Here is a 24,693-nt window from a genome sequence, read left to right as displayed (position 1 = left end):
TAAGAAACTGAAATACCGAATTACCACCATACGTGACATTTAAAATGAGCGTCACCATAATGACTGCGTTCATTGCAATAAAATTCAAAACCATTTACACTAAAATGACAATCATGCATGCCAGGGCTAGTCTGGGACACCCGTGGGCGACTGCACCAAAGCTGATAAAGAGAAATGTGTTAATGTATTTCTGTGTTCCATGACATTTTAGACAAATATCTCTTCCATTTGGGTTTTTTTTGGGGTATGGGGGGAACAAAATAGCAGTCAAATTGCTCGCAATTTTGCTAAAATATCGTCACTTTTTGACCACATTTTGCGCACACTTGTAGTTCGGAAACGGTCATGTGACCTGAATTCAGGGTCACGTGACTTGCACATTGACTTTCAAAGCGTGGTGATTTATTTATTTATTTTTGTGAACTTTGCAAGAAAAGAAAATGGCAAATTTCATTTGGTTGGCGAGCTTCAGCGAAAAAGAAATTTCTACCGGTATACATCTCTGCTGCTGAAGAACAGGTAACTGCTGTCTCTGCTTCCAGAACGTTTTACTCTGCAAACAATTTCAATGCAATGGGCATCAAAACATCCCTTCCCATCAAACTCTCAGCTCCACCCAGCTCAGATCAAAAATCGCTTTAAGACGCACACAAACCAGACGAAACCCGCCTGTAACCTGCAGGTCGGTCTTATTACTGTATATCTTCCAGATCAAAATAACCCTAATTATCAAAAGGTGCACTGACTTCATCTAAGGCTGCGTCCCCGCTGGCGCTGAGCGCGCTCATGCTTGACAGCGGTGACATCGCCAACTCTCTAAGCATGAGCGCCGGGTGTCCTGCCTATTTTGCAAGCGTGCGCGGGGGGCCAGGGGGAGGGGGGGCATTGCGGGCAAGCTGAGCGCACATGAAAGTCCAATTTTTTTTGTTTACTCAAGCGCCAAGCTTGAGTGAGCGTGTGTGCCCGCGCACCGCGGGAGCGGGGACTTACACATATAGATTTATGTAAGTGAAAGCAGCAAGCACCGCGCGCTCAGCGCCAGCGTGGACGCAGCCTTAGAGAAGTGACAAAACATCACAGGTTTCTGGGTATATATTTATTTCCTTTGCTATATTTGCCTGGCGGGGGAACACCTTTCCCATACAGTATTTTAACATCCTGATTTAACATCTTTATATACAGGAGGGTTACGAGAATAGATGAATGGAAGACTCGTTATCTTGACATCTCTACGTCAGCCCGAATTTCTCTCCTTACTTAAAAAGCTGTTTCCTAGGTTTACTTGAATGTACGGTGCTGTGCTTCTTACCCGGCAAAACTTCTGCAGCTAATTGCCCGTATCCTAGCATTGTAAAGTTCTGGATACACGTCGGCTAATGATCTGTAGAAATGAAATGAGCGTGATCCCCATTCTATCTATCCTGAGCTCTCCGTGTCCCGGCTTTTCTTTCTCTACACAGTGATCGCGTATTTTCTATACTGCGATCTGTTACTCCGTTGTAACACCTTCTGGTCAGCATAATCCTTTCCACTCCCTAGCCCACAGGGTAGACAACCCCAGTCCTCAAAGGCTACCAACAGGTTAGACTTTCAGGATATCTCTGCTCCAGCACAGGGGGCTCAATCAGTGGCTCAGATTGAGCCACCTGTGCTGAAGCAGAGATATCCTGAAAACCTGACCTGTTGGTAGCCCTTCAGGACTGGAGTTCCCCACCCCTACCCTAGCCTGACAGCCTTTTCCTAGGTGCCCACGGCTCAGTAACTTCCCCGTCGGAGAGCTGGGCAGCTGAGCAAGTTCGCAGAAGAGACCAAAAAAATACCCCATTCCCTTAAATTCTCAACCATCTGTAAGAGTGCGGATGACACCTACCTGTATATACGCCATGTTCACTCAAACAGCCACCCGTCCCCGGCTCTGCCTGAGCATAGCGTGCGGCTCTCCCCTCTTCGCCCTCCAAAAAAAAAAAATACACAAGGAAAAAAAATAAAAGACGTGACTTGTTTAGTTGATCAGCACAGAGGTGGACGCTGGTCCTCCGCCTGCACGGTGACACTTTGTCTCTGGTCCTCCGCCTGCACGGTGACACGTTGTCTCTGGTCCTCCGCCTGCACGGTGACACTTTGTCTCTGGTCCTCCGCCTGCACGGTGACACTTTGTCTCTGGTCCTCCGCCTGCACGGTGACACTTTGTCTCTGGTCCTCCGCCTGCACGGTGACACTTTGTCTCAGCAGACAGGCTGTCCGTACGTGTGCGGTGCAGGTCACACCCGAGCTACCTTTCCTCTTTTGAGGACATTGTATCCCCCTTGTGGAGTCTGCTTCTGGCACCGGGTCCCTTCTCACTGTCAGCCACACACTCTGGTGCTGGGATTAGCCGACCCCGGGTGTCTCGTGCCTGCGTTTATTTCTTTTGTTTTGAACGGTGCTTCTCTTTCTAGCACAGACTCACTGTCGCCACTTGCAGCTCACCCACATTATTTCCTCTTATTTATTTATTTTGTATTTTTCAAATGTTAGTGGGGGTGGGGGGGGGGGAGGAGCACTTATGTATCAAAGTCTCCGAACTGCAACACAAGCAGATCTGTCATGTCGATCAAGATAATACCGTAGAGCAGGGGTGGCAGACTCCTGTCCTCAAGGGCCACCAACAGGTCAGATTTTTAGGATATACCCTGCTTCAGCACAGGTGGCTCAGTCAGGATTGAGTCACATGTGCTGAAGCAGGGGTATCCTTAAAACCTGTCCTGTTGGTGGCCCTTGAGGACTGGAGTTGCCCACCCCTGCCGCCATTGAGGAATGAGAAACCGTTTGAGATACACATAATAAATACAACAGAAAGTCACCAGTCAAGTCGGGTCGGAGGTTTTACAGCAGATAAGGAAATGGGCAATCTAAGTGGCCAGGTGATTAAATAGTGATCATCAATTGCCCCAACGTGTGCACATTCATAGTATTATTGTGCCCTGTGTGTTATGCGTAACCTAAACTGCTTTGCATGGCAACAGGTGCTTCAGCTAAATGTCCCCACAGATAGGATTCCGGATTGTGACTTGTTCTATGTAAACCTTAAACCCATAGCAATTGTGAGTTTGAAAGTGTTACAAACTGCAGTTTTAGACATAATACACATTTTTACACAGTACAAATGGGGCACAGGTGACAAGGTTGTACGTTACCTAAAAAGAACATGTATCTGGAATGTGTATGTGTGTGTTGTATATATATATGTATATAGGGAACCATGTAAAAATGGTTATTGAGGCAAAAAGTGACACTGTGTGCTCATTTGCATGTCATTTCCCAGAATCCCTTGCTGCAGTGGAAGTGCTGTATGCTGGGTGATAATGGGGAAAGGCGGGGTTGCAGACCTGCCTAAGACATGCAGATGAGCATACAGCTATATTTGTATGTGTGTATGTATATATATATATATATATATTCAGGTTAAACTGTGTGAATCTGCCAATTATGTTTAACATCAGCAATAAAGAAAAAGGTAATGCTGTATGAGTATGCAAATCAGTATAATTAATATCAGTAGCCAATAAAAAGGTTGTGCTTCGCCAACATGCAAATGAGTATAATTTCAGCAGCTAATAAAAAGGTGCGCGTTTGCTTTAGATGGCAAAGGTGCAGGTGCACCTGGATGTGGGAAGATTGATGGCACAGTGACACCTAGTGGACACTGTACACTTTTTTGTTTTTGTTTTACATTGAATGGAAAATTAATTGAAATAATAATGCAAGTTGCAAATGCTTTAACCAGCCGCCCTTCTGGCAGTTTAACAGTTCTAAACACATCAACGTGAACCGTTAAACATAAAAATAACCAGAGGCTATGCAGATTTATTAATATATGGTGCCATTCTCATTTTAAGAGATGTTCAGTTAGTCTTTGTGGGGCAATTCAGGAAAATGGCGCATGTATGTATGTATGTATGTATGTATGTATGTACAGTATATCTTTATTTATATAGCACCATCCAGGTACATAGTACTGTATTATATATGTGACATAATATTATAACGCAATGGCAATAAGCGCTTAGACATAAACCAATAGGAAAAGGAGTCCCTGCCCCGAAGAGCTTACAATCGAAGTGGTTTAAAAAGTGTGCAAAAATAAACACCATTATCGTTCAAGAAATTGACAATGCCGTGAGATTTCTTCTCATCCTTTTTATATCTTGGATCATTGGAGAAACTTTTTGAATTGTATGTCGAGTTTAATCACGGAGCTCGGAGCGTCATTATGCGGTGTTGTACAATGGTTTCGGATCCGCATTTTTCCCCCATTAACATGAGCGTGTGCCCCCTTTCTTCCACGCATATTGCAATCACTTGCCGCCCCCCTGGCAGTAAAGGCACCCGGCACATCCTAGCTTGCTTCACTGATTAACTGGCGCAGTGTTATAATTATGTAGTTTATGCATCAAACGGCTGCTTAAAAACTGGTGTGTGTCTCGTTTCCGCGGCTTGCTCAATAATAGTGCCGCGTTATAAACGCCTACTCTCCGACCTTATTCACGTGGATCGCTGTGATCTGAGCATTGTAGGCCTGTCTTCCTCTTCTGCGTACAATTATCCACAAACGGCGATAACTATTGCCGTGTATGGTGGAAACTGGTTGTTAAGTTAAACGTCTCTTCCTGGAATGTTACGTACTGTTCACAAAACTGACTGCTGTGCCCTACCCTTGTATTTACAGATTGTGATGGGCATGCATTGTATAATCCGTATAGAAACGACTTTGCTTTAGAATGATTCTTGGTGTCTTGTAGTCTTTCAAGAAATTAGTGTTTAAATCATAAACAAAGGCTGAATGATGTTATTTAGATGCTAAACGCAATGTAGTGGTAATGGTTAACGGTCCAACTAGAGAGATTTTCGAGGAAGAATATTCTTGTTAATCTATTTAAATGTATCACAGCCTGCAGACAATCTTAGCTTCTAGATCATTTGTCTCCAGCAAAGCCTGAGAATACCGTTCTTTATTGTTTAAATATTCTGTATCTGGGTGTAATGTAATGTAGCTCAAAGCAGCAATTCCCCCTACTTAGGGCCGCCAGGTGTCCAGTATTGAACTGGACTGTCCTGTATTTTGACACTGTACAGTAAAAAATGAGAGGTAATACTGGACATGTATGTGTATAGCGGTATTACCTCTCTGGGTGTGTATGTGTATACCGGTATTACCTCTCTGGGCATATATGTGTATAGCGGTATTACCTCTCTGGGCGTGTATGTGTATACCGGTATTACCTCTCTGGGCGTGTATGTGTATATCGGTATTACCTCTCTGGGCATATATGTGTATAGCGGTATTACCTCTCTGGGCGTGTATGTGTATACCGGTATTACCTCTCTGGGCGTGTATGTGTATACCGGTATCACCTCTCTGGGCGTGAATGTGTATACCGGTATTACCTCTCTGGACATGTATGTGTATACTGGCATTACCTCTCTGGGCATGTATGTGTATACCGGTATTATCTCTCTGGGTGTGTATGTGTATAGCGGTATTACCTCTCTGGGTGTGTATGTGTATACCGGTATTACCTCTCTGGGCATATATGTGTATAGCGGTATTACCTCTCTGGGCGTGTATGTGTATACCGGTATTACCTCTCTGGGCGTGTATGTGTATACCGGTATTACCTCTCTGGGCATATATGTGTATAGCGGTATTACCTCTCTGGGCGTGTATGTGTATACCGGTATTACCTCTCTGGGTGTGTATGTGTATACCGGTATTACCTCTCTGGGCATATATGTGTATAGCGGTATTACCTCTCTGGGCGTGTATGTGTATACCGGTATTACCTCTCTGGGCGTGTATGTGTATACCGGTATCACCTCTCTGGGCGTGAATGTGTATACCGGTATTACCTCTCTGGACATGTATGTGTATACCGGCATTACCTCTTTGGACGTGTATGTGTATACCGGTATTACCTCTCTGGACGTGTATGTGTATACCGGTATCACCTCTCTGGGCGTGTATGTGTATACCGGTATTACCTCTCTGGGCGTGAATGTGTATACCGGTATCACCTCTCTGGGCGTGTATGTGTATACCGGTATTACCTCTCTGGGAGTGTATGTGTATACCGGTATTACCTCTCTGGGCGTGTATGTGTATAGCGGTATTACCTCTCTGGGCGTGTATGTGTATACCGGTATCACCTCTCTGGGCGTGTATGTGTATACCGGTATTACCTCTCTGGACATGTATGTGTATACCGGTATTACCTCTCTGGGCGTGTATGTGTATACCGGTATTACCTCTCTGGGCGTGTATGTGTATACCGGTATTACCTCTCTGGGCGTGTATGTGTATACCGGTATTACCTCTCTGGGCGTGTATGTGTATACCGGTATTACCTCTCTGGGCGTGTATGTGTATACCGGTATTACCTCTCTGGGCGTGTATGTGTATACCGGTATTACCTCTCTGGGCGTGTATGTGTATACCGGTATTACCTCTCTCGGCGTGTATGTGTATACCGGTATTACCTCTCTGGGCGTGTATGTGTATACCGGTATTACCTCTCTAGGCATGTCTGTGTATACAGGTATTACCTCTCTGGGCGTGTATGTGTATACCGGTATTACCTCTCTGGACATAGCGACCTGCCCGGCTTGGGGGGCCGCTGGGAGAGAGCAGGGCTGCTGGTAGGGGGCTGGGCAGCTTCCTCCATCCTGATTGGCTGCGACTGTGTAATGCAGCCAATCAGGATGAGGTGTCAGGAGCCTGACGGTGGGGCCAAGGAGAGGAGGAAATGGCATGGATTTAGGAGGGGTGTGTGTCTCGAGCGTGTCGCACGTTTCACCATTGTGTCCAGTATTTTTGGAGAAGCCGTCTGGCCACCCTATCTCTACTTGTTTTTCTTTCTTTTTTTACCCATCTTTTTTTTACAGGCTTCCAACCATGGGGCCCCCGTGGAGCTGAATTGGGCTATTTATCTGAGTTCCCGGGCTACTTAAAGGTGACGTTACCAGGGTTAAATCTCCCTCCACGTGAAACAAAATGGCTGCCAAAGCTTGGGCAACAGGATCGATTGCGGATTCCTACAGGACGACCAGGAAGTATCTCTTAAACCAGGGGGGGAGGGAGGAGGGGGGAATGGGGTCCCCAGAGCTGAACCATGTTAATTTGAGCTCCAGGGACCCCTTTATTCCCGAGACCCCAATCCTTTAAAAAAAAAAAAAGGAGGGGTTAGCTAGAGGTGATTGCAGCTTTAAGTGGTTTGGAAATCTACAGTGAAGTTTTTGACACAACTCCCTCACATTGTACGTAATGATAATCTCCATCACAATAGAACAATAGAACAATGTATCCTGAAGCTTTCAGTACACGTGATGATAGCATTGCAGAGCAAAACAGACAATTCAAGTGCTCTCGTGAAGCAATTATGAATGCATAACTGGAGGCTCACTTTACAACGGCAATTGCAATGTATTTTAAATAATAATAATAATAATAATAATACACTGACACATTAAAAACATATTCGGGAAAAGAAACAGCAGCTGCAAAGCCCTCCGTGTCCCAAACACTGCGAGTCTTTTGTTGCCTCCGTGGCTCTCGGCTGGTTACAGGATGGAACGCTGATTATTGCAGCTGTTTTCGGAGACGGCAGTAACAACGTTGCATATGCAAAAGCTAAACTCTTGGCACCGTGCAGAACGCAGAGCCGAGCTGCGCACAGCACGCAGAAGCTGTCTCGGTTGTATGAAAGCAAAGCGAGTCAAATTATAGGCTTTGGTAACATTGGTCCAAACAGAGTGATTCAATCGTGGGACTCAAGGAAATGCCACGGTTTACATGTCACGTTATTGTCATGCAGGGATAATAATACTGTAGGCTATCGTTGCTTAATGAAGCGATTGTATCTCACAATGGCACATTGTTACTATACAAGCCCAGGCAATGCCTCGTGATGCCTTGTGTTGTATTGCAGTTAGGTACGGGCTCTTTTCCCATTCAAAGGCTTGAAACAAATACTCCCCGGCCCACCTTCACTAAAGGAAGGGTGCTTACCTATAGCACACCTTCACTAAAGGAAGGGTGCTTACCTATAGCACACCTTCACTAAAGGAAGGGTGCTTACCTATAGCACACCTTCACTAAAGGAAGGGTGCTTACCTATAGCACACCTTCACTAAAGGAAGGGTGCTTACCTATAGCACACCTTCACTAAAGGAAGGGTGCTTACCTATAGCACACCTTCACTAAAGATAGGGTGCTTACCTATAGCACACCTTCACTAAAGGAAGGGTGCTTACCTATAGCACACCTTCACTAAAGATAGGGTGCTTACCTATAGCACACCTTCACTAAAGATAGGGTGCTTACCTATAGCACACCTTCACTAAAGATAGGGTGCTTACCTATAGCACACCTTCACTAAAGGAAGGGTGCTTACCTATAGCACACCTTCACTAAAGGAAGGGTGCTTACCTATAGCACACCTTCACTAAAGGAAGGGTGCTTACCTATAGCACACCTTCACTAAAGGAAGGGTGCTTACCTATAGCACACCTTCACTAAAGGAAGGGTGCTTACCTATAGCACACCTTCACTAAAGGAAGGGTGCTTACCTATAGCACACCTTCACTAAAGGAAGGGTGCTTACCTATAGCACACCTTCACTAAAGATAGGGTGCTTACCTATAGCACACCTTCACTAAAGGAAGGGTGCTTACCTATAGCACACCTTCACTAAAGATAGGGTGCTTACCTATAGCACACCTTCACTAAAGATAGGGTGCTTACCTATAGCACACCTTCACTAAAGATAGGGTGCTTACCTATAGCACACCTTCACTAAAGGAAGGGTGCTTACCTATAGCACACCTTCACTAAAGGAAGGGTGCTTACCTATAGCACACCTTCACTAAAGGAAGGGTGCTTACCTATAGCACACCTTCACTAAAGGAAGGGTGCTTACCTATAGCACACCTTCACTAAAGGAAGGGTGCTTACCTATAGCACACCTTCACTAAAGGAAGGGTGCTTACCTATAGCACACCTTCACTAAAGGAAGGGTGCTTACCTATAGCACACCTTCACTAAAGGAAGGGTGCTTACCTATAGCACACCTTCACTAAAGGAAGGGTGCTTACCTATAGCACACCTTCACTAAAGGAAGGGTGCTTACCTATAGCACACCTTCACTAAAGGAAGGGTGCTTACCTAAAGCACACCTTCACTAAAGGAAGGGTGCTAACCTATAGCACACATTCACTAAAGGAAGGGTGCTTACCTATAGCACACCTTCACTAAAGGAAGGGTGCTTACCTATAGCACACCTTCACTAAAGGAAGGGTGCTTACCTATAGCACACCTTCACTAAAGGAAGGGTGCTTACCTATAGCACACCTTCACTGCCATGCAAATGAATGGAAGGTAACGCATGCTAAATCTTAGCACTCTTTACTGCAGGGGTGGTCAACTCCAGTCCTCAAGGGCTAGCAACAGGACAGGATGTAAGGATATCCCTGCTTCAGCACAGGTGGCTCAATCAGTGGCTCAGTCACGTGGGGGGAGATGCCTACATGGGAGGCCAAGTGACAGCAGAGGGGAGGAGATAGGGCATGACAACCGACCTCTGGCTGAGCCTAACTTCCAGGGGAGAAACAGGGGGGGGGAGGGGGTGGAGAGAGGTGGGACTGTGGGGGGGGGGGGGGGGGGAAGGGGAGAGAGGTGGGGGTGAAGGGAGCCAGAGAGAAAGATGGTGGTGTGAGAGATAGAGGGGGGTCTCACAACGCTGCTGACATGGGGGAGGGGGAGGTGGCCATGGGCCAGTGGACGCTAGTCCTGGGAAAGCTGTCTGTGGCCCTGAGTAGTATCCAACGTTTCGGTGCACATGCACCTTCATCACGGATACACAACATACCAAAATGGGACATGCCAGGCCCGTATTTCCCAATAGCCTGACTAGGCCCGGCCTATGGTGGCAAAAAGGAGGGCGGGCGTGGGGCGGCAGCAACTCAGCGCCCCGCCGCTTACATTGGCCGCCTCCGGAAGATTTTGGAAGGCCAGTGCTCCGTCGCCACCCTCCTCCTCCAGCAAATGACGCCGCAATGTCAAATGGCGATGTGTTGCCACGTGAGCCGCGACGCTGGAGGAGAAAGACGGTGGCGGAAAAAAGGCCTAAGGGCGCACCATAGGTAGAACCGGCCCTGGGACATGCAGTGTATGTTCATGCATGCTGCGTGCATCTGGTCTGCATGCGTTCGGTATGTGCGCCTGATGTGGGTACACATGCACATGATGTGGATCGGGTACAGTATGCGCGTGTTTATTGTGCATTTGCCTGGTATATGGAGCTTGCTAATTGCATCATGTGCGCATGCATGTGCGTATAGAGCGTGTATCTGGTGTGTGTCTGTGCACGGTTTGGGGGCCGCCTGGTTCTTGGGCCAGGTGGACGGGCTAGCCCAGCCGGGCTAACATTTGCCAGCAATCCCCTGAATAGCGTACAGGACAAAGTACTATATGAGGATAAAAGGTCAGAGGGCTTTAAACCCAAACACGATTATATATATATATATATATATATATATATATATATATATATATATTGTATTAGATTGTAGGCTCTTCGGGGCAGGGACTCCTGTTCCTACTGTTCCTGTCATGTCTGAAGCGCGTATTCCCACTATGTGTTATATTATTATGTCACGTGTATTACTGCTGTGACGCGCTGTGTGCATAGATGGTGCTACATAAAGACATACTGTACAATGATTCACACACATACATTGCGGCAGACGTATTACAATATCACTTCCTTTATCTCTGCACCGCTGAGCAGAGTAAGAGGAAATGAATCATCGCTTTAATTCCGGCTGCACAAGGCCAGGAAAATGTGAATAGTGTAAGGATCACGTTATCCTGCAACCCTGAAATGTAACCCCATTGCTGCCAGAACGGACTGGCAAAGCATTGCTTGCACTTCCATTCAGGATATCCCTGCTTCAGCACCGGTGGATCAATCATTCCTTCCTTCGGGACAGGTGGCTCAATCTTCGACTGAGCTGTGCTGAAGCAGGGATATCCTGAAAACCTGATCTGTTGCGGAGTGTTTAGGACTGGAGTTGAGAACCCCTGTGCTAAAGTTTTGCACATTTTTAATCTGGTCCCTAGGTCCCACTGCAGGAATAATATACCGACGCACAGGGCAGCAGGCTGAAGGAACCATCAAAATTACAGTTATTACGGGAATAAGAAAGTGGGGTTTTAAACGTTCTGTGGTTATCTTGTGCCTTGAGAACAACTTGAACGCCATTACGGAAGCGTGCTAAGCGTGCTGCCAGCAGGAGCACGGAAATCATTTATTTATTAAACCTGGGAACAGAATTTTTTTTTAAATAATTGTGCTGTTCAGATAATGAGGTTTTTGAAGAATAAATTACAAAGATGCACATTATACCCACATAATGGTTGACAACCTAACAATTAAATGTGATGTTAATGGATTTAGGAAATTATTGACATATATATATGTACATTATTTACAGTCATGTGCTATAATGTTCTTTTCTTTGATAGCGCTGTCAGTGTACACATTGCTGCACACATTGCTGCACACATTGCTGCACACATTGCTGCACACATTGCTGCACACATCGCTGCACACAGACTTTTTGCCGGTTCAAGTCCCCACACCATAGTGATTCCAATGATTTTTTTGGTGACTGAGGCACAGGGAGATAATGTCACCTTTCCCAGGGTCACAGGGAGCGGACACCGGGAATTGAACCAGGTTCTTTGAGCCGCTCCTTCAGCCCTAGGTGTATACAGCAATGAAGATGCTCAAATTAGATCTGCATAATAGAACATAGAGTAAAATATAGAAACATAAGGTTTGTAGGGGCAGTGCACTCAGGTCCAAAAATATGCCGTACTCACCATACTTACCTACCGTACTTACTTACTGTACATACTTACCGACTTACCGCACATACTTACCGACTTACCGTACTTACTTAAATAACTTATTTAGAGGGATTACACCTCACAACTTCATGTATGTATTTTCCGCTGTATATGTTTCTTTTTCCTCTTGTAAAAAGTGAAAGTTTAAGAAAACCAGACTCTTCTCTTTCACATAGAGCACAGACAAAGAAACCATGTCCCCAAATCTGCTTCAGTCACCCACTCTTCAAACAACACAATGAAACTACAGACAAAGACACAGGGTGGTGACCTGCTAATAAGAAGTGTAACCACAGGGTGATATGTGACATGGGGTGAATAAACGAGGTTCGGGGTAATATTTGGGGACCTGTGGAAAATAACATGCAAATACACGCATGGGATTCTCTATCTTTACTAAAAACCTACAGTGGAGGAATAGTTTTACCAATAACAATGGATATAAAGTAAAAGGTGACCATGTGTGCTCATATGCATTCCCAGAATCCCTTGTTGCAGTGGAAGCACTGTATGCTGGGAGATAACGGTGAGAAGCAGGGCTGCAGGCCTGTCTGAGGCGTGTGAATGTGCTCACAAGCGTGAATTTTTTTATTTACCAACAACACTGTAACTTAAGTGCGCATGTTGTCACTGAACTCCGTCTTTTCACCGGAATTTTGAAGCCCAAAAAACTGACAATATTTCAACGTGTTGCCACTCAATCTCTACCACTTCCTTGTTTGCCATATTTCATGTAGTTCCTTTTTCTGAATCCCTTATCACTCATAAAGCAGTATACCTCCCTAGAAGCCTAAATTAGTTTAACTCATATCATGTTAGTACAGTATATTGCCCAGTAAGCATATCCTGCTTTTCAAGTTAAAATGATAACCTTTGGAGTTCTCCCCCGAGCAACCTATTTTAACCAACTTAATATTTTAAAAGCATACATCTTCTGAACGGAGCCGCAGATGTAAAAAATAAAAACAGCATTGGAAAAAGAGTTCTTAAAGTAAGCAAAAATATCAAATGCAAAAAAGACAATGGTGATGACTGCGGTCTGCCACGTTTTATCACTAAAAAGGGTGTTCTTGTTCAATATAAACATTTTAAATGCATTATGAATATCTTCTTTGGTAAAGTTTATGACAGTTTTTAATAAGGATTATCCATATTTTTTTTTTCTCCCTGTTTATTTCTGAGGTGAAAATGCACAGATGTTATTGTACCATTTCATTTTGCATTCAAAACAATGAAAGTGCAATTTGATTCAGAAATTAAATACAATAAAAAAACCTCAATGCTTAGGAACACGAGGATATTTTGCACTGTAAACATTTTTCCCCAAACCAACAGCTTCTTAATAAATCTTAATCTTTGGTCTTCATTTTCTACAACGTTGACGAACTGTATGATTGTAGGTGTACCGTTTGGTGTAAAGAATACATCCCTTTTTCTGCTGGGAAGCTGTAAAGAATACTCAGTTTCATCATTCCTCCATCCCAACAGTACAGATATTACATAACAAATATTGTATTTCAAGTTGCAAACATATACAAGGTATATATTAGAAAAAAAAGATGTAACAGAAAAATAGATTTTTTTTAAATTTATTATAACTTCATCTAAAATATATTAGTGATGCAAAAAGGGGAGAATATTTTCCCAAAGTGAGGTACTATAAAATACAAATATTAAGTGAGGTCTCATTGAAACGCCTCCAGTAGTAAAGCAGGTCAATGAAACATAGTTTTTCTTTATGTAATTCAGTCATTTTCCATATACAGCCGGTCCTCACTTACCTGCCGGAATGCGTCCCACAAACCGCCGTCGGATAACAGACCGGCGGGTTGCGGGTTCAAGTTAATCCGCGTCGGATGCGCTGTTCCAATGTCGGATAATGCATCCAGCGTCGGATAAGGCTTTCCCAGACAGCGGGACGTCAGATACCTGTATATGGTTTTTGGGTTTCTTTTCATTGGGGTCCTGGAATTTTTTAATCCTACATTATGCCTCAGGCTTGTTCCCTAAAGAATACGGTAGAGGTTATATACCCAGGGTAAATATGGATAACAACTTTAACAACTGTATTTTATATAGCGCTTCCCTCCCAATGGGACTCAAAGCGCTTCACAATTACAGTGTAGCACATGGTACGCAGCACATAGGATTGTTACACACACTCCCTGCCCTGTAGAGCTTACACTCTGATGTTGGTGCCTGAAGCACAGGGAGATAAAGTGACTTACCCAAGGTCACAAGGAGCTGACACCGGGAATTGAACCAGGTTCCCCTGATTCACACTCAGTGTGATTGTTAGTAAAGTAAAGTAAAATAAGTCTTTACTCACTGAGACACTCCTTCTCCTGTAAGTGTACAGCTTTATTTAACCGGCAGCCAGATCAATATGGGACTTGTTCAGCCAAACCCTTACTCCAATATACCAGCCTAACTATTACCCCAATACACAATCCTAACCCTTACTCCAATATACCACCCTTACCCCAATATACCAGCCTTACTTACCCTTACCCCAATATACCAGCCTCCCCATATACCAGCCTTACTTACCCTTACCTCAATATACCAGCCTTACTTACCCTTACCCCAATATACCAGCCTCCCCATATACCAGCCTTACTTACCCTTACCCCAATATACCACCCTTACCCTCACACTAACCAGCACTATCTGAGCCCTAGCGATCTCATCATTGCCAGCTAAATAAATGGGAGCGGGGAGGCTATAAAGCTGGCTGCCGGGTAAATAGACACTATACAAAAATAAAGCTTTATAGTTAGAATAAAACAAGTAGAGAATACCTTGATAAGCATATCATGTATTACAAACATGTAATAATGTGTAACGTGTGCTGTTTGTGTGTGGAGCAAGAAGAGGAAGCCACACAGAATAATTTAAAGATTTCTCTGTGAGGTAATCTGTTTTCTTCTGTTTTGTACAAAAAGTATTGTGTTTTGTGTATGTGGCAACACTGTTACATCCTTTCAAAATATGCTTTCTTATAAAACATTTAAAAAAAGACTTTATGTGGACATCAATGCCTCTATTGTTAAAGTGCTATTTTTATTTGATCAAATGTATAAAGTTAATAATAATTGTTTGTTCTTGTATAGCGCTGCTTGTTTTACGTAGCGCTTTACAGAGACATTTTGCAGACAGTCCCTGTGCTGTACAGTTTAAAATCTATGTTTTGGGTGCCTGAGGCACAGGGAGATAATGTGACTTGCCCAAGGTCACAAGCAGCTGACACCAGGAATTGAAAAGGGTACTCTGCTGCAAACTCAGTGCCAGTCAGTGTCTTTACTCACTGAGCCGCTCCTTCTCCCATAAGTTATCAAGATATCCCGTAGTCTCCTTTTTTGACAATTTTTACGCTAGAAATTTTTCACATTTGTATAATATAAAATATCTTAGCACAAATAAATTGCACAGAATTCTAAAAAAATATTATAAACCATTGTTCTGTTTTAAATAACTGTAAAACACGAGACTTGTACCTTATTTAACACCTACAGTGCACACATTTGAAATATTTCGAATATGATATCATTAAACAAAAAAACATTAAAGGTAGCTGTAAAACACAACAAGAAAGTGGCACAGTGACTCAATGTTGTGGCAACTCCAACTCATATCTGGTTAATAATATAAAAAAAGTTGCAGTTGGTTTATTAGAGGATAAGTGCCTACAATTACCAGATATTTCTTGAATAAACCCTTTTCTTATAGAACAATAATTTGACTTACTCATGCTATTTAATATTTTGAAGCAAAAGTACCATGTAATTGGTGTTATTTAGCTGAATGCTCAGTTTATATAAACCTACTGAAAACAATTACATGTACACAATACTAACCCAAAGTTGATGAAATGGGGGTAGCCGTTACTTAAGTCAGGGGTGCTCAACTCCAGTCCTCGAGACGTCCCCGACAGACCAGGTTTTAAAGGATATCCCAGCTTCAGCACAGGTGGCTCAATCGAAGACTGAGCCACTGATTAAGTCACCTGTGCTGAAGCTGGGATATCCTGAAGCTGGGATATCCTGGGACCTCTTTGGGGATCTTGGGGACTGGAGTTGAGAACCCCTGATTTACAGTAAGTACTAATGCCTGTAGAAAAGGATATTACCTTGCAATGCCCCAACTGGATGAGTTGAACGTTGAACCAATTACCAGAATATTAGGGGGTGTTATTACCAGCTAGTATCTCAACCAATCCGAAAGTCTGGGTTATAGTTTTGACCTACAATGCACAATATTGCCCAGTCGGTTGGATGGCTGGTACTGTATGGTATCATTTGTTGCACAGGAAGACCACGATTATCTACTTTTACAGTCAGCTTACAAGCAGGGTGTCCCACCCACACGGAGAACGGCGACTAATAGGGGCAGCTAAGGAAGCCTCTTATTAGTAATAGGGCTAAACAGGGAGGGGGTGTACATGAAATGTATAGACATTATAATTTTATATATATAATGTGGTATAGAAATATCTTTGGAATAAATATGACAAACCAGTATACAGGGCAAGGGTACAGCCATATACTGGAATTTGGGATTGGGCTGTAGGGTATGGTTAAATAAGCATCAATCCTTTGGCCGCCAGAGTCCTGCAACGCATTGCAAATATTTTCTTAAACTTAAAATTGGTCATGTAAACGTTACTGTGCATTCACAGTGCAAAGCAGCTGCAAAACGGAGCCAAAAATGCTCCATGGTGGCTTTGGACCCTCATAATTAATGCTAGAGTGTCCCTTTATTGTTATATTGATGGTATCTACCTCTAATTAAAGATTGTGTGTTTGCATCTGGAGGATTCCCTGAAAAAGTATTTAGGATTGGAATTCATTCTTATTATTTGAGGAATCTGAGTCCACATGTTCAGGAGCTGAAAAGAAGCTAGATCCAAAATATCAGCCTGGTATCCGCCCAGCAAATTGACCGGCGCTGCTTCTTTGAACATTTTTGGTATAGTAATGATGCTGGGGAGGTTGTTATTTCCCAGGAAGAAATGCATCAGCTTCTGCTCCTGCAAACACTGTCTGAAGAACTGAATGAAATCTTCCATCCTCTCCATGAGGAAAGAATCATCCCAGTTTTCAAAGGGGACTTTTAGGACCAGGTAGAAGAAGGCAGTCTTCAAGGTGTAAGAGGAGAGGATGGAGCACCAGTGGGAGGAGAAGGAAGGCTGAAAAGCTTTGCAACTCAGATCCCTCAAGGCCTTCATGATCTGCAGGCACTTTAGGTGGCACGAGTTGGCAGGGGCCCGGTCCTTAAACCAACTCATAAGCCGCTGTTCGTGTTTGGAGAAGTTGAGACCCCAGTAGGCCTCCAGGTTGGCAGTGTCCTGATGCAAAGCTTTGGCCCAGGGCTGGGCGATTAGGAAAACAGAGTCCCCCAAGTGAAAGGCAGGGATAAGCCTCACAGCCATGGAGATGTGACAACACACGTAGTCTGACCTGGGTAGGATTTTGAGGATGAGCTTCTCGTCACACACACACAGCGTGATGTGACACCTCTCCTCAAACTGGTACCTGATCACGCTTAGGCATCTTTGGATCTTCCAGTGGAACCACTTGAGCACCAGGGCGGATGACAGCTGGTGCCTGTGCTCTATCTCCATGCAGAAGCCATCACTGAACTGCTTGTAAATCTTCACCCACTCACACTTCTTGGGTGCTGCCACCCCACACCTCACACTCCCCTGCAGGAGGGGTGCTGACCCCTTCCCAGCTGCCCCAAAGAGGAGCTCCAATTTGAGGCTCTGTGGCACCTTGAGGGGCACCAGAATGTCGAAGCAATCCGGGCTGTTGATCTTGTGCTGCTCATAGGCGCTGCCAACCTGCACAAAGTCCCCCCTGAAGGTGACGCTGGCATCGTGCTGCTTGGCTTTGCCCACCTTGATCAGCTCGCTGACGATCTGGCTGACATGCGCCTTGCTGTGGCCCAGGACATGGGGGGAGAGCCGGATCTGGTGGTCGTAGTAACTTCGCAGCTGGGTCTCCCTGTGCTGCTCTTGGCGCTGCTGCTGCTGCTGCTGCTGCGTGGCCAGGCTGGGGGCTGCACGCTGGCGCTGCTGGGGGGAGCTGCAGCATCTGATTACAATGTAGCAGAGCAGGAGCAGCAGGGACAGCTTGCAGAGCAGCTGCCAGCCGCTGCCGGCTGCGTGTCCCGGGCAGCCCCCTGCCTCCTGCTGCTCGGTGCTGTGGCCCCTCAGGGCTTGGAAGAGGCACCAGGTGGCTGTGAGGAGGCAGGTCACCAAGGGCCAGAAAACGCGGAGGTTCAACGAGTAGGCTGTCATGCTGGGGGGGGGGGGGCAGATAAAACCTCCTCCCACCCCCCCAGGGTGGGAGATCCCGGGGCAGATTCCCGGCTTCTTGTGCAGCTCCGGCCGTTACTTTAAAGTCTGAAACTTCCTCTTCCGAGGGAGAGAGTGAGGCGGCGTCATGTGTGAGCTCAGAGGAAATGCCAATGTCTGGTACCAGGGAGGAGGGAGGCTGGGAGGCCCGGGGGGAGGGGGGGGCTGGGAGGCCCGGGGGGAGGGGGGGGCTGGGAGGCCCGGGGGGAGGGGGGGACAGGGAGGCCCGGGGGGAGGGGGGGACAGGGAGGCCCGGGGGGAGGGGGGGACAGGGGAAGAGTGGGGGGGGAGAGGCTGGGAGGCCCGGGGGGGGGGACAGAGAGGCTGGATGTCCGGGGGGAGAGGCCGGGAGTCGGGGGGGGGGGGAGGCTGGGAGTCGGGGGGGAGGGAGGCTGGGAGTTCCGTGGGGGGGAGGGGAAGAGAGATTGGGAGTCCCGGTGGGAGGGGGGAGAGAGAGGTAGGGGGGGGGAGAGAGAGGTAGGGGGGGGAGAGACACTGGGAGTTGGGGGGAGAGAGAGGTAGGGGGGAGAGAGAGGTAGGGGGGGAGAGACGCTGGGAGTTGGGGGGAAGGGAGAGAGAGGATGGGAGTCGGGGGGGGGGGGTAGGGAGAGAGGCTGGGTGTCCAGGGGGGGGGGAAGAGGTTGGGAGTCGGAGGGGAGGGAGGCTGGGAGTTCCGTGGGGGGGGGGGGGGAGAGAGACAGAGGCTGGGAGTTCCGGGAGGGGGAGGAGAGACTGGAAGTCCCGGGAGGGGGGGGGGGACAGAGGCTGGGAGACACAGGGGGGGGGGGGGGAGAGCTGGGAACTGAACTCTCTGATCACTGGAATCTGCAGCGCATTGCGCAGCCCGTGTGCAATCTGATTCTGTTAATTTAACCCTTGCTGGAGCAGTGCAAAGTACTCTGTGCAATCTGTTGCACTTTATTACATACACGTCATGCCTGAGTGTCTCCTATTTAACTCATTGGTTACTGAATGAACTCCTCAAATCTCCGAATCAATCTTCTGTGCCCACCCCCTTCTCTTTAACCCCTTTGTTGCTGGAGCTGCACATTGTATGGCACTCTTTAACCCCTTTGTTGCTGGAGCAGCATATTGTATGGTACTCTCTTTAACCCCTTTGTTGCTGGAGCAGCACATTGTATGGGACTCTCTTTAACCCCTTTGTTGCTGGAGCAGCATATTGTATGGCACTCTTTAACCCCTTTGTTTACTCCATACACAGGGGAAGATTGTGGAAACCAGACATAGTGTAAGTCAATGTTTAATAAAAAATATATTTAAAAAAAAAAAACACAGATGCACATGGCACTCACAAATGTTAAAGTTGTTTAGCGCAGTTATGAGAATGCACCCGGCTCTGCTCTAGCAGAGGCAAAGAGAGACGAGAGACCTTTGCCTACTCCTGAGTGTGCGCTCTCCTGCCTACTCCTGAGTGTGCCCACTCCTGCCTACTCCTGAGTGTGCCCTCTCCTGCCTACTTCTGAGCTTGTGCGCTCTCCTGCCTACTTCTGAGCTTGTGCCCTCTCCTGCCTACTTCTGAGCTTGTGCCCACTCCTGCCTACTTCTGAGCTTGTGCCCTCTCCTGCCTACTTCTGAGCTTGTGTGCTCTCCTGCCTACTTCTGAGCTTGTGTGCTCTCCTGCCTACTTCTGAGCTTGTGCCCACTCCTGCCTACTTCTGAGCTTGTGCCCTCTCCTGCCTACTTCTGAGCTTGTGCCTACTCCTGAGCTTGTGCCCTCTCCTGCCTACTTCTGAGCTTGTGCCCACTCCTGCCTACTCCTGAGCTTGTGCCCTCTCCTGCCTACTCCTGAGCTTGTGCCCTCTCCTGCCTACTCCTGAGCTTGTGCCCACTGCTGCCTACTCTTGAGCTTGTGCCCTCTCCTGCCTACTTCTGAGCTTGCGCCCACTCCTGCCTACTCCTGAGCTTGTGCCCACTCCTGCCTACTCCTGAGCTTGTGTGCTCTCCTGCCTACTCCTGTGTGTGTGCGCTCTCCTGCCTACTCCTGTGCTAGCTTGTGCGCTCTGCTGCCTAAAAGGCTGAGTCCATGCTGCCGCAGACCGCGCGGAGGTGTCTGCTCGACGCGCGATCAAATGCCTTGGAGCATTGATCGTGCCCATAGACCCAGCAGGCGACAGCAGGAGGGTGCGTGCGTTGCGCAAGGAATCAGTTGAAACTGATTTCTCGACGCGACGGGCAGGTCACGTTAGCGGTTCACCCCATGAGGGGGAACCAGGTCCGTGATGTCACTGACACACCCCTAGACACCCCCCCCCCCCGATGGCGCGTCTACCATAGCCGAAAAACACCTGCTTCATGCGGGTGACGTCATGAATGCACACGCCTCCGCGTGGGCGTAGGCAGCATGGCCCGGGCCTAATCCTGAGCTTATGCGCTCTCCTGCCTACTCATGCGCTAGTGCGCTCTGGGGCGCTCTACTGTCTCTCCAGAACTTGAGTGCTCTGTTGTTCATTAACTGGTTCTGCTGTATTTGTGCAGATGCTGATACGCTCTGTTATGTAGAGGCCTGTCTACAATGCCGCCATTTTTGGCAAGACGCTTGAACGCTCAGCCACCTGTTTGAAGCAGAAGCTGGAACGCTCTGCTACCGGTTTGCGCACAGCTCGAGTGCTCTACTTCCTTTCCAGAGAGAGTTTTCTGATGTTAGACTTCCGTGTCTTTGGTGATCCTTTTTTCCCCACCCCGAGACGGGGATTGCTTTGGTACATCCAAATCCATTTGTACTGGCATAAAGAGGGGCGTAGAGAGAAAAGTGCAATTCTTCTTACTGATCTACACAATTCAATATCGTCCTTCCATGCCACTACACGACCCCCTCCCTGGAGCAACTGCTGTGAGGAGGAGGAGGAGGAGGGCACGGAGCCTTGTATGGAGCCTGATTAATCCCATTCATTTGTACAGTACTGGCACCGAGGGACTAGCAGAAAAGGAATGATCGGAATTTGGTCAAAAATAATTCCACTTGTTTGCTGTCTGAAATGCCACGTCTTTAATAAGTGTATTCTACTGTTCTGTGCAAAAATAATATCCCACCTGCGACACCTTTTAAGGTGACAGAGGAGACCATCAAGAAAAGAAACGCACATTTCTAATACAATGGTCAGCGCCAATATGCAAATGTAACTCCGCCCTAACTCCTCCACTTCCATACACCCCTCATCATCGGACATACACACCTGATCTTACCCACGCCTCCCTGTCATCTCTTCCCCTGTAAGTGGTGTGAAACTTCTGATTTAATACTGACTAACCTTAAAACTCGCCCCACAATTCAGGCATCCCAATCACCTGCTCTCACGGCTACTGTCCCACACCCGCAGTCACTATTACGAACCATAGTGGCCAAGCACTGCCAGCTACAGCACTTATTCCCTCACCTGCTGTCTCTGTAAATCCCCCATCCTACCACTTAGATTGTAAGCTCTTCGGGGCAGGGATTTCCTTTCTTATTGTCTGATTTTGCTGCACTTATTGTATTATTATAATTCCCTGTACTGTATTTTTTGTGAAGCGCTGAGTACACTTCTGGCGCTATATAAATAAAGACATACAATACAATCTACGATGTCGTAGACATACCCTGAAAATGGTGCAACTACACTACGATTACTACATAGATGCATCCTGGCACAAGTATATTTCAGCGCAAGTTGCGACAAAATAACACCTTTGTGTCTACATTTTGCCTTTGAAGAGAAACAAAAAGGCCCAGCGCATCATACAAAATGACACAACATATAGTGCAATACCTCAATGCTTATCTGCTCATGAAAAAGGGTCATTTAGTTAAACCCTTTGGCCAAAAGGTTATAAGCCAGCAGCCACGTCACGGCATGCCCAATGCAGGTCCTAACACTGCCTGGCACAATTCTCATGTACCTCTCTTTTCTGCTGGAGGGAGAAAGACCACACTGGGTCTGTGATACACAGGATCATTTTGCCTTTGGTACTGTACATAAAGCCCTATGACGTTAAAATAGACCACGATAAAGAGTATATCCCACTTTAAAACTGGTTGGTGTTGCAGACAAACTGGTATTTTGAATGTTGAGGAATATCAATGTTTGGGAAGCCGGGCAGTTACCGCAATGCATTCCTCAAGACCTGGTGGTGTTTACTTGTACGTAAAAATACATTCTGGACATGGATTATTATTCACATTCTCTTGGCAATGAAGACGTTTGCTCACGAAACCGTTTGATATTTTGTCACTAGTGATCCGTAAATATCCGTAGTTGTAATTAATCTCCCTGTCTTCACGAATCATTAAATCTGCATTACAAAAAAAATCTGTTTCTACATCTTAAACCGAGATTGGACAATAAACATGAAGAATTATATACTGTGCAGACCCATTTCCTTGAATTGCAATATCATTTAGTTATTACTCTTGGGTGTGTGGGAAACATTTATGAAAGATTCATTATGAGTAAATGTATTTTACATTGTGATAGGAGATATCTATCCCGTTAGCATGAAAAAAGTTAACGTTTTGATTAAATTTCAAATTTATCTAATAATAAAAACTGCCACAAATATGTTATAAATTGTCAGCACCTTGAATATGGAATAACATAATCCAATATATTATGTGAACAATTTTAAAAGGCTTGAAAAAGGATAAACAATATATTAAAATATTCATCAAATGTTGCAAATAAAAAGGTTAATCTCTACACAAAAGAATATTGAAATATGCAAATTGATCCATTTTTTATTGAATTGACGGTTCTAAGAAATGTAATATGCATTTGTTTTGGATATTGACTAATTGGTTTGTGAGTGATTCTTGCAGTAAAGGAAAGATTGACCCTGAGAATGCAGACTGCACTTAAACTAGTTTTTATTTGCGACTTGCCAAAAAAATCAGAAAATAAGCCATAAATCAATTACTTGAGGGGTTCAGTAGACTTGGTTTATGAAGCAATGACGCTGATTTGTAGAACTGTTTCCTGTGTATTTTACATTAACAATGTTTTATTGAATATTTTATCATTTTGTGGCAACATCTTCCTTCATAGCGTTTGTCCAATAGAAATGCTCAATTTCGTACATCTTACACACCTAACTATATCCCCCCAAAGATGGAGACAACTTTCAGAAATGAAGTACTTTGATAAATCAAATATATGTCGTTTTGTCTTTTTAAACATATAGACCATGAGTGGCCCACTCCAGGCCTCAATGGCCACCAACAGGTCAGTGTTTAAGGAGAACCCTGCTTCCGAAAACTAAATTAGCCCATTATATTATAGATCCTTATATGAAGGCTCGCTATGTTCTTCAATGGTCTTTGACTACAAGAACTTAAAACACTGCTTTTCGGTTATTCTGCACATACTCTGATAAGGGGTATCGGCGCCCGATCCACAATGAACTCCTATTGACCTGAATGGCAGTTAAAGCAGGATCAAGCTCCAATACCTCTATTCAGAGATTAGGGAATCTTCCTAAAAAGAAAAAAAGCTCAGTGCACTTATAAAGATGTCTACCTCTAAGATGAAGATGTAGTATTGTACGTTCAAATGGAACCTGTATTCCCGATGTAATCCTTAAGGAAAGGCCCTCATGTCTTTTTCTTAAAGTATATGTGGTGAATAAGAATTCAGTGTAGCTTTTCAGCTCTGCATAATGTCATTCCGAAACAAGGGTTGCGGTTCCTTACAATGCATCTGATCTCAGACGCGCTATTAGAGAGGGTTGGTATTCCTTACAATGCATCTGATCTCAGACGCGCTATTAGAAAGGGTTGGGGTTCCATACAATGCATCTGATCTCAGACACACTATTAGAGAGCGTTGGGGTTCCTTACAATGCATCTGATCTCAGACGCGCTATTAGAGAGGGTTGGGGTTCCACACATTGCATCTGATCTCAGACACGCTATTAGAGAGGGTTGGGGTTCTGCAGAATTTCACAATATAATTATATAAAACTCAACCTAATAAAAGTTAAAAAAAAAAAAAAAAACTGGTGTAGAGGTTTTGGGGACTAATGTACTTTTTCTAGGTGCAACTAGGTCCTAATTTTACTTTATTGCACAATTACTTACATATTACATTTTTTTTTAATGTTCTTAGCTTGTAATTAGCGCCTTTTAGTATCTTGATTTTATACCTCTTACTATTGTAGCGTTTTCATAATTTGTTGCAATTTACAACACATACTGCTTTTGTTAAGGGCTAAGAACAAGGTAACACCAATTGTTACAATAATTATGCATTAGCATATTCACAATGGTAGTCATACTTGATATCAATATTTCTTCTAAATAGAAAATTACCTGTGCATGTTTCATTTAAGCATCACTCCGATTAATAAGGGAATGGGAAGTCAAATAGTATACAAAATAATGGATGAAGAAAATGGG

The 24,693-nt window shown here is 45.3% G+C and overlaps 2 protein-coding genes across 3 annotated transcripts in view; both read right to left on the bottom strand.

Moving 5' to 3' along the window:
• SYT17 (synaptotagmin 17) overlaps nucleotides 1–2,468 on the bottom strand; it is a 60,129-nt gene extending 57,661 nt beyond the window's left edge. For both annotated transcript variants that reach the window (XM_075566063.1, XM_075566064.1), the window contains exon 1: nucleotides 1,871–2,468. In XM_075566063.1, coding sequence (XP_075422178.1) covers nucleotides 1,871–1,885 — 15 coding nt within the window. In that variant the 5' untranslated portion in view covers nucleotides 1,886–2,468. The remainder of the gene's footprint in view (nucleotides 1–1,870) is intronic.
• Nucleotides 2,469–14,991: 12,523 nt separating this feature from the next.
• Nucleotides 14,992–18,452, bottom strand: ITPRIPL2 (ITPRIP like 2). The gene has a single exon (XM_075566062.1). It carries the CDS (start codon nucleotides 18,246–18,248, stop codon nucleotides 16,731–16,733), a length of 1,518 nt encoding a protein of 505 aa, XP_075422177.1. The 5' UTR covers nucleotides 18,249–18,452; the 3' UTR covers nucleotides 14,992–16,730.
• Between the last annotated feature and the right edge of the window lie 6,241 nt (nucleotides 18,453–24,693).

Source organism: Ascaphus truei, chromosome 11 (assembly GCF_040206685.1).
Source record: "Ascaphus truei isolate aAscTru1 chromosome 11, aAscTru1.hap1, whole genome shotgun sequence".
Taxonomy (NCBI): Eukaryota; Metazoa; Chordata; class Amphibia; order Anura; family Ascaphidae; genus Ascaphus; species Ascaphus truei.
The sequence above is the reverse complement of the archived record's forward strand: the minus strand, read 5'-3'. Positions and strand labels throughout refer to the sequence as shown.

What these genes read in the sequence shown, in the direction of transcription:
- ITPRIPL2 (XM_075566062.1), bottom strand. Translation starts at nt 18,248, where the DNA reads ATGACAGCCTACTCGTTGAACCTCCGCGTTTTCTGGCCCTTGGTGACC.